The following is a 10,704-nucleotide window of genomic DNA, read 5'->3' as shown; positions in this document are numbered from 1 at the left end:
CCATTTTGTTCTTACATCATACACAGAGGGTGGGAAACCTCCGCCCCTTCCTGAGTATGAGTATGACAGTATGACATAAGAGCAAAATGGCCTTGGTGAGAAACAGTTGGAGTATTGTGTTCTTCATTATTGTGTGTCTTTCTCTCTGGCTCTTGTTTGATACACACTCAGTTTTCAATTCATTAGCTGGTGATGGTGCATCAAGGCTGTCCAATAAATGTTCTGGAATTATTCCAAAAAGGCTTGTTATCATTTGTACATTTTCAGGAACAAAAACAAAACCCACATGAATGAACAGTGGTGTAAAGTAACTAAGTACATTTACTTCAGTACAATTTTGAGGTACTGTCACTTTACTTCTTCTCCACTACATCTCAGTAGCAAATACTGTACTTTTTACTCGACTACAATTATCTGACAGCTTTAGTTACAGTTACTTTGCAGATTGAGATCATTAATACAAACATACATTAACCACTTTAGCCCCATTTTACACTTTGTCTATTAAAAAATAGCGGATCCACAAGCTAAAAACCTTCGAAAATGTTTGTAAAGACTTGTGAAATGGGACATTTTATGAGTAGGCTGTATATTTTGATGCCAATATTGTTGTACTTTTACTCAAGTACTTTCCAGTATTGATCTATTTTTCTTACAACTAAGGATATACAGCATGTTTTGGAACAGCTTCCCTCTCATATTTACCCGACAAAGATCCAACTCAAGCTCAAAACCTTGTACCCCCGTCACATTAAAATGATGAAAAGGCAGCCATTATTGTCAGGCTTTTGTTTGTATTACACCACTGTACAGTACCATTTTCAGCTTTCTAAAGTTTTGAATAGAGGACTTTTATTTGTAACAAGAGTATTTCTACATTGTGGTATTGCTACTTTTACTTACTAAACATACTTTTACTTGGAGTACTGAACAACGTGACAGGCTCTGGTTGTTATCTCAGGTCCATTCCCAGGGGGATCTACAGGCAGCTGCCCAAACAAAGGAAACAACAGAGAAAATGACAGATAGAAAATATTATTTCTAGTATTGGGGCAGGGTACATGTCCTGGCATGATGTATCACTGTTCATCTACACACAGGGCGAGGTACAAACCAAGATTAAACCATTCTGAGTTGCTACCTATATCACAATAGATAAATAGACAGCCAGACAGACAGACAGACAGACTGACTGACTGACTGACTGATTGATCCCAAAGGACATTCCAGTGATCAGGTAACAGTCACAGGAAAGGTGAGTGCTAAGTAAAACAGAAGAGAATATATATATATATATATATATATATACACACACACACACACACACACACACACACACACACACACACACACACACACACACACACACACACACACACACACACACACACACACACACACACACACATACATACATACATACATACATACATACATACATACATACATACACACACATGCTCACAGCAATCAATGCTAAGTAGATGAAACAAGGTCAAATATACAGAAATAAGAATACAAATGAGAACAGTCTGCTATGTATGAACTGTTATTCTGTATGTTTATGCATGGTAGTGCAGACTAGGAATAAAACACACGGAAAGGTTTGAGTACCAGTACCACTGAGGTAGATAAACAGTGGACAGTAATTAGTAGTATGACAGTAGCACCCAACACCAACAGTAGGGGGCAGCAATACTCCGACACTCCGAAAACACAGTCGGAAACTCCGAACAAGAAGGACTCCGAACCAGTGTTGCCATCTCGGCTTATTATAAGCGACTTTGGGATTATTGTTCTGTACAGTTGCTTGTAAATATTGGTAGTTGCGTTTTGCGTTTTTGGGGGGATTGTTTCTAAAGTGTTGTTGCTTATTTGGGCTTGTGTGTTGTGTGTTGTGTGTAATAATGTTTATTATTAAAGTATTTTCATGTCATTTTCATGACATGAAATTATTAATATTTATTAATATTCCCCTAATCCCCATCTGAAAACATTTTGTGCCAGGGAGGGGACTCCCGTACGTACCAGATTTGTGTTAGAATGTTTAAAAAAAGATTTCATTTTTTTTAAATAGCTGATGAATATAGATTTAAATTATCTGTATGGTTGCTTACTTCTCTCACAAAACGTGGCAACGCCGCTCCGTACAAGAACAGGAAGAGGTGAAAGTTCAGCTCAGTTGAGTTTGACGTCCAAAATGGCGGCCGAACCAGCTCGAGAGTGGACCGACGAGCAGCTCAAAAATGACGATTTAGGCAAAAAGGACATCATCAAGTTCATCCAGGACAACGCAGCGCACACGGTACGTTTGGCACTTCAACATTTTCCACCCGTTTATCTCTCCTCGGGACGCAGTTTAGCAGAGTTTAGCATCATGCTACGTGCGTAACGTGCAGGCTGCACGCACAACACCTGCATGGCAGAAGAACATGACTGGCAGCCAGGCTGCGCCGAAAATGGCAGATCTCCAAGCCCACAGCGCCGCCCGTCCGCCACGTGCTGTGAGCTTGGAGATCTGCAGTTTCCGCCAAGGCTCTACGCCGCATTGCTGCTGCACCTAGCTAGCATGTGGCTAACGGCATGCTATATGAGAACAATGCCGCATTAGACATGTTTCTGGTCTTGATGGCTTATTATTAACCACATTAATTAATGTCCCTATTCTGGTCATGTCTGTGACAATGAAACGTTTACACAATGTTTTATTTCATTTTTTAAATCGATATTGCTCAAAAGTATAAAATGGGGCTTAACACAGTGGTTCTCACACTTTTTCATGTCAAGGACCCCCAAACTGATATATATTTGGCCGTGGACCCATCTGAAAATGTTTTGTGCCAGGGACGCCCCCCAGAATAGATGATTTCCAATTTGTTTTTGATTTAAAAAAAAAATGCAAAAATTGCAGATCTGCTATTTTTGAATGGCCAACGTATACATGGTTAAAGTGGTTAAAATGATTGTGATGCTATTTTAAGTACTTTCCCCGGACCTCACTTTGAGAACCAATGGCTTAACAACGTATTTAATTTACCTTCTGATGCCCTTTCCCCCCCTCTTCAGTTTCTTGTGGAGCACAAGTTGATGGGAAACATCAAAAATGTTGCCAAAACGGCTACTAAAGATCAGCTGATTGTGGCTTATACCGATCTGTTTGAGACCAAGGTAAGATGATGTTGACACAAGTGCATGCATTTTAGTGTGGTATTGATGCATATGTGATGCTACATTTTGCATCTTTTTATTGTGCTCAATGTAATAATGCGGAAGGAGACTGTGCCACGCAGTGGTGGGAAGGGTACTCAAATGTTTTACTTAAGTAAAAGTATCAATACGGCAATATACTCTGTTATATTTAATTAATGGTGACACTATATTTTGACAAGTCAAACGGTGCTGAATGATTGGCATGACATGGTAAAAAAAAAGAAGCTAAATCATCTGTCCATTTGGGATTCAAGTGACGTATTTTGGCATCAACCTTTCGGTGCGAGCTGCTGCTCTTTGCTGTTAATGTAATTTTGAGTCTGACTTGTGGTTTTGCTGAATGATTCTTAGAAAGTAGGTATGTATTTAAAGCTCATATATTTTATTGGTTGATTGGAGGCCAATCAAAATTCTTTCACTGGCTGGAAGTGAGTTTGAGTATCACTCTTGTTTAGTATAATGAACTATACAAGCACAGTGTGTCACATCGCAATGCTTTGTGAATTTGTAGATCTGATATAGAAAATAAAATAAGCAATTTGTTAAGTTTGTTGTTTATTTATTTTTTTATAATTGAATAAATTGATTGGTTAAATGAACTTTTGCAATCCTAGATTCTTGCAGTGGGTGGGTGGCTGGCATACCTCTTACTATATCAGAGGTATAAGATGGATTTGGGTAGTTGAGCACAGCTGATGAAAGTATGACTTTGTGTGCATGGTTCCGCTGTCACTTTGCAGAAGTTCAAAGGCACTGATCCAGTTGAAGAGGTTTCTGAGCAGCTTAAATCTGTGAAAGTGGAAGATAAAATCGCCGAAGTCAAAGAGGAAGAGGTCTATGAGGTACTGGTCCAAGTTTGAGATGACATGAACAAGCATACTCATACATACAAGGATGATATATAGCAATTATATATCATTGAGGACGCGGTAAAATCCTACGTATTCATTTAGCTTAAGGGTGTACAGATCGATTTTTCTCAAACTTTAAAATTTCAAGGACCCCCATTTTGATTTTCTCTCTAGGCCTTGGACCCCCATAACTCTTTGAGTGTACAAATTAACTGTAAGGGTCCATTTGTACACTCTCAAAGAGTTAAAGATTTGTTAAGGGTCCATTTGGTTTCGAACTATCAGTAATTTAGCTTGAACCCCCTCGAGGACCCCGCTTTGAAAACCACTGCTCTTGTAAATACTGTTATCTGACTGTCGGCGAAAAAACATCAACATGTAATCTTCACTTTGACTTTTCCCAGGGCCCACCCAGGTTCCTCAAGTCGGTGCTGAAGAAAGGCGACAAGACCAACTATCCAAAGAAAGGTGAAACTGTGAGTTGCTGGTACACTGGAAGCTTGGAGGACGGAACCGTGTTCGACACCAACATTCCCTCAAGTATGACAACCAGACACTTTTACATCTAGCAACTCTTCCTATTCTTTTATACATCTCACACTGTACATTTTATATGAATGTCATAGGGAATATATTGTTAGTCACAAAAGCAAATTACAGGTCCTTTGGGACTCAACCTTAGATTCGTTACCCCTTGTTTCATGTTTATAATTGTCGGCCTACAGATTTTGTCTTCTTTTGGGCCTGTAAGTTAAATTAAAACTTACAGACGCTGTACATGAGACATAGTTGTGTTGAACTACAAAATATGTTGTACTGAACGTGGAGAACAACAAATCCCAAAATAATTCCTTTCATGTGCAAAACTCACTCTGCAAATAAAACTTACCAACCCTTCTGCTCTTTGCAGTCTCGTTTCCCTTGTGACGATGGCCCCCACCCTGTTAATCGTTCTCCACCTTCTTTCACTGTCTGCAGCGGCCAGAAAGAAGAAGCAGAGCAAGCCTCTCAGGTTCAAGATCGGCATGGGACATGTGATCAGAGGAGTAAGTGATTTCAGCAGCTCATCCTGGCTTCTCCTCTGGGACGTTTACAGCTGTCCTGGTCCAAATAATTTATGCCTGATTTATACTTGTGTCAAGCACCTAAAATAGCAAACCTACAAGCTTGCATGCGTTGAGCTTGTAGGTCTGCCATTTTAGGTGTGACACCCATGACAACCCGTGTCTTTCGATATGCCCTGTAGTCTTTAGTCGTCGCTACCGTTGCTTCTCTAACCACTTTTCCTTTGTGCTTCTATTGGCACTCGGACCCCCCCCCAAACAGTACCCCCTCTCCCCAGGGTTGCTCATCATTTAGAGACGGCCTCCGGTCTGCTCCATCTACCATAAGGGCTAACGCCACCTGGAAACGATCTAATAATTTTAAGCCCATCAAAAGCCATGTCTGTTAACATTAAGGCAAGAAATAGGCTATGCAGTTGCTCAAAATTGATTAATTGATTCCATTTCTCATTTATAACCTCGTCCTCTAGTTTAAACATATCTTAACACATTGGGTGCCAGCATTTTTTCATAACAACTTACGTTGGGTGCCAGCATTCTCCCCATTGACTGCGCTTTCATGTTTAAAGCTCTAAACTCCACGAGGAGCAAATCCATGTAAAAAAAAGCATCCATTCATGTAGCGCGATGACCCTGGCTACAGCCTGGAACGATAACATTTCACTCGCGAGTTACAATGGGGGGGGGATCGCGCATCGCGCATGACCGGTTTTCCCCACCGGAAACAGGTTCGGAGATATAGGCGTTTTAAAGAAGGAAATAGACAGGAAGTGGATGGGAGCCATGTTTTTGTTTCCGGTGATCTATCTGGCCGATCCTTCTCAGGATCACAATGGGTACTCCCAGAGCTGCTCTAGCCCCGCCCGTGTGGAGAAAAACGAAAAAAACAAAAACACATATTTCACGATCTGGACCGTGTTCGGCACCGGACCGCTACTCTGCGCAAACACGGTTCAGACCGTGTTTGGCACCCGATGTGTTAATAGTTTAGTGCAACACAAAGACCTGGAGCAAGAAATGTTTTTATTTATTGCTACGCACATTTATATTTGCAAGAATATTGAAATGATTCACCCCTAATGCTGTACTACATTTGAAAGTGCAAGGAATATGTACAAAAAATACATACGGCAGGAAGCTAATGCTATTAAATGGTATGTGGTTAATCTGTACTTTCTCAGAGTAAACACATTGCAGTCTGATCTCCGAGATTACCCCATCAATTAGGCTACACACGGGAGACATGCACATAAAATGAAAATGGATGGCTGTAACAACAGCGCAACTTGCAAGCTTCAGTGGATGGAGTTGTCGGTGGATGTGTTTGTCTGTGCTGCTAGTGAGAATTATCTGACCAGTCATCAGTGTCACATGCCAGCCTTTTAGTATCACCTCAGCCCGTGCTAATGGAAAGGCAAAAAATAGCTGTCGAGACATGGCGTATTGAGCCGGAACTAGGCGGTCAAAAGGCGGCATAAGTATTAACCTACCCTCCTCCTTTTTGCCCAAGTCTCACTTTCATCAATGTTCAAAAGTGAAGGTTGCGCACGTCCAGTTGGTCTCTGGTCCTGGACAAAGAGTAACACGTTTAAAATGAAAAGAATCTGCACTACAGCTTTTCTCCGGCAAATATTTTACTTGCCACAGTTTGGCCGTCATCAGGTTTCAACAATAATAACTGTATACATTGTTTTTCGCAGTGGGATGAGGGCATCCTAACGATGAGCAGGGGAGAAACGGCCAGACTGGAGATTGAGCCAGAGTGGGCCTATGGAAAGAAGGGTGTTCCTGACTCCAAGTATCCTTTTGATCAGTGGTGGAAAGTAACTTTACTGTACTTAAGCTGGCAAAACATTTTTTTTATTGTCACCTCCTGCCTTAATCAAATATTAACCGTCCCTCTTAGTTTATAATATTTTCTTGTTAAGTCCCCCAGCTATAAGAAAAAAGCATATCCATTCTGTTAGTAGCTGTCTATATTTAGAGCTAAATTATAATATTCTGTACACTGGCACATTTTATTTGGAAGTAGCTTTGACCATTCTAACATCAATGTTGCATTGTACCTAGATGTTGTTGCCTCCTTAACCCAGATGCCACCAGAATCCCTCCCAACGCAAAACTCATTTTTGAAGTGGAGCTTGTGGCTGTGGATTAGCAGACCAAGGGTCTCCAGCATGCAAATACACAAAGGTGGGGGAAAGTTGTCACTAGGTGGTCATGCTTGAAAGATACGAGTTCAAATACCTTTTTTTATTTCGATTATGTTTTGCCAGGTTGCCTGGTTTGTTTCTGCCTTGTCTCATTTATTGTTACAGTACGTTATTATTTGACATGTTAGGCCATGCAAACTTAATTGACTGTTTAACAGATGCACATAATCACTTGCACTTAAAGAAAATAAAACGTCTCATAGCACATGGTTGGTTTCTATAGCTGATGCACCACAGGTTTCAAACATCCTGTGTGATGTAATTTTTGGGGCTCTGATTGCCTCAACAATCAATTGGCTTTCACAAGATCATACATGCCATTGTATTTCAGTTTTCATGATGTTAGTCAAATTAAACGTACACCTGGCAAACCAACTCGGGTCATCGGATAAAAAACAATCTTGAATGGAGTGAAACTCCCACAAAATCTCAAACTTTATTGCTGACGTTTCGGTCAACAGACCATCAGATGGTCATTCCTGTTCCCCATGTCTCTCCCGATCCATTGACTGTTTTCTGGGCAAAAAAATCCTTTAAACAGCCAAGAAAATTTGTATGGCCTTGGTTAAAGAAGAGGTAAAATGTGTTTATGATTGTCCTTTCTTGCATGGCCAACATGTGATGCTTGTTAATACTGTACATATGAGGCACTCTGAGAAATGAACCACGTTGTTTTTCCTGCCTTTTGCATGTAGACTGTAAAGACAAATACACCTGTTTTTGAGACTAAATAAAAATTGATTTTATTGCTGAAACAAAGCCACTGGTGCCCAATGTTTGTCATGAAGACTAGAAATTCCATTGAATAATGTTGCGTAGGTGAAATGCCATTTCTTTCCCCGTGAACCACATAAATACCTATACAATGTTGTACGATGGTGTCGTGCAGCGTAAATGAGTGCAAAACAACTCATTGAACTTGTAGATCTGCTTCTTTTTTTTTGCTCTTTCCACCTATAATAGGTTCAGGATTTGTAGTCTGCAGAAAGACATGCCAGAAGTATCCAGAAAATGAATTGTATCACTGTTAGTTTTATAATGGGCAGCTGTAATGACCTCCTGGAAATATCACTTTCTATGTACTTCTGAATAAACTGCTTCATTGGAGTCAGAATTTTGCCACAGAAGCTTGCGGGAACACTTGGTGGTGTCTGCTAAAGAAGCAGATGTATTCAATGAAGGATAAGATGGACTTCATTGAAGAAAAAGTGCCAAATGAAAACAGGTTTTGGTCTGGGTGTAACTCAAATAGGTGTGCCTGAAACTCAAAGAGGGTCCATTTGGTTCCAATTTGTACACTTGCAGAGTTAAGGATGTCTGTGGTGTAATGCCTGCTATACTGGGGGTCCTTGAAATTAAAACGTGTGAGAACCACGTTTGTGTGTGTGTGGAAAGACAGAAAAAACAGTCGGGAGTGACGATGCACAAATGATATGGTCGTTCGGGAATAAGACCAAGGAGTCTGTCGGTCTATAGAGTCTAATTTCAGGGATTCCCAACCTGTGGGAGTCGGTGACTCATCTCTTTGGATGCAGACTGAACATTTTTCCAAGCACTGGTGTCAAACTAAGAATCATCAGTTGTCATAAAGAACCCTGATCACGGATGTACAGATTCAGTCATTCTGTCAGGGTGTGTTGTAGATTTTCATCTTTTGACCTGAAATAGACTTTTTTTTTTTGGTATGCTGGTCACATGTTAAATCCATCAAGCAGGATGTAATTAGATTTATTTAGAACATGCAGACTCATAAATCCCCTTGGGTCCTTAGTTTTTTCTGCTGTGGCTGTAAGTAAATATTTAGTTAAACACCTCAGTAAATGAGTAGACATAGGCTACGTACACCAGGCTAATACCTGTAGGCTATATTTAGATAGCTATATCTGATATCTGATGTACTGTAAATGCATGGTTCAAGGCTCAACAAGGTGTTTTATTGTTACATGCTCTGAGAATGCAGCAGTAGCAGCATTGCAGATTGAAGCAACATTTTAATTATTGTACTTGGAACATACATGATTTTAGATCTACTTTCTTTTTCTTTTCATTATTTTATTTTGGAGAAACATAGCTCATCTATAACTGTTCGTATGTGTGATAAAGACTATCATCATCATATGTTCATTATTTCAAATGTATTAGAAAACATCATTGCATCTTCTCTCAGATAACTTTTAAAAAACATAAATCATCAAACATCAAAACATCAAACAGTTAAACATTTCAATTACTTCTGGTAAAGCTTGTGAGGAAGGACATCTGGTGCCTTTTTGTGCGACTCACAGGCTGTGTGAGTGTCCTCCCATTCCTTCGATTGTAGCCTTTTGTGTTTACTTTGTAGACAGGCAGGATCATTGGACACTTCTCTCAGTAGTCGATTGAATTCTCTTTGAATGGCCTCCTCTCCTCTCCAGAGTAGGGACGGAATCTATTGGTATCCCAATAATGTGGCAGTACCTACTCTGCAAACTCTCCACATCCTGGATTTAAATGTTTTGGGAGGCCTGCCCAAACAGGTGAAGCATATTGGTCTGATGAAGGTCAGGTACTGTATAAGTGTGTCAACACATCTGACGACGGGGAGGCGTGCTTGTTTGGCCACACGCGGCATAAACTGAACTTGTGCATTCCATTGAAGGTCAGAGGAGAGCTGTATTCCAAGGAGCTTGAATGTATCAACTCTCTCCACTGTTGTTCAGAACTATAGGGGGAGGTTGGTCTGTTTTGAGGCCCCACTAATAACCATGTCCTTTGCTTTTACAGCATTGGCTGCAGAATTATCAATGGTCATTTGAGGAGGCTTGTTCTTTAATTCGAAAAGTATTTCAAGCTTAACTAGCCTACTACAAAAGAGGATCTGCTCATTGACATGTCCACAGACACTGCCAAGAGAGACATCATGTATGAAACAGTTACTTGTGAGGTTCTGGATGAGTTGAATGACTAGAGTTTACCTTAAGGGACAGTTCGTTATTTGAATTGAAGGATTGCTGAAAGTCATGACCCTCCCTTTGACAGAAATACTCTTTCCTTGGCCCGCCCCAAGTGATTAAAAAATGAAGATAGACCCTCCCCCACCAAATAAGGGAGACTTTCATACGTCAGATTTTCGAAAATATTGTGATGCAATGTTTTGAGAGCTTGTGGACCTATCTGTTATTTTTGAAAAATGTTGACGTGAGATGAGAAATGGGACATTCTGTATAATAAGTTATTTTCCGTTGGGTATTGTATGTATACTGCATTTTTTTAATATAGGGCGTTTACTTGTATAACAGTATTTCTACATTGTGATATGGTATTGCTACATTAACTTGTAATATGAACGCTACTCTGTTACCTGTGGTGTTACTAAAGGCTTAATCT

General features: G+C 40.2%; 1 protein-coding gene across 1 annotated transcript; it reads left to right on the top strand.

The window, feature by feature from the left end:
• The first annotated feature begins 2,187 nt into the window (after positions 1 to 2,187).
• On the top strand, positions 2,188 to 8,097 carry LOC308103594 (peptidyl-prolyl cis-trans isomerase FKBP3-like). The gene is made up of 7 exons (XM_080453656.1): positions 2,188 to 2,305; positions 3,067 to 3,168; positions 3,951 to 4,052; positions 4,466 to 4,601; positions 5,040 to 5,107; positions 6,826 to 6,923; positions 7,229 to 8,097. The coding sequence occupies exons 1-7, from the start codon at positions 2,201 to 2,203 to the stop codon at positions 7,281 to 7,283; spliced, it is 666 nt and encodes a 221-aa protein (XP_080309782.1). The 5' UTR covers positions 2,188 to 2,200; the 3' UTR covers positions 7,284 to 8,097.
• The last annotated feature ends 2,607 nt before the right edge of the window (positions 8,098 to 10,704 follow it).

This window comes from Gymnoscopelus braueri, assembly GCF_963280865.1.
Source record: "Gymnoscopelus braueri genome assembly, chromosome: 16".
Lineage (NCBI taxonomy): Eukaryota > Metazoa > Chordata > Actinopteri > Myctophiformes > Myctophidae > Gymnoscopelus > Gymnoscopelus braueri.
The sequence above is the reverse complement of the archived record's forward strand: the minus strand, read 5'-3'. Positions and strand labels throughout refer to the sequence as shown.

Excerpts from the sequence above, each read along its gene's own strand:
- LOC308103594 (XM_080453656.1), top strand. The coding sequence starts at position 2,201 with ATGGCGGCCGAACCAGCTCGAGAGTGGACCGACGAGCAGCTCAAAAAT. Across the intron at positions 3,169-3,950 it reads CCGATCTGTTTGAGACCAAG|AAGTTCAAAGGCACTGATCC; the intron begins GTAAGATGATGT and ends GTCACTTTGCAG. Across the intron at positions 4,053-4,465 it reads AAGAGGAAGAGGTCTATGAG|GGCCCACCCAGGTTCCTCAA; the intron begins GTACTGGTCCAA and ends GACTTTTCCCAG.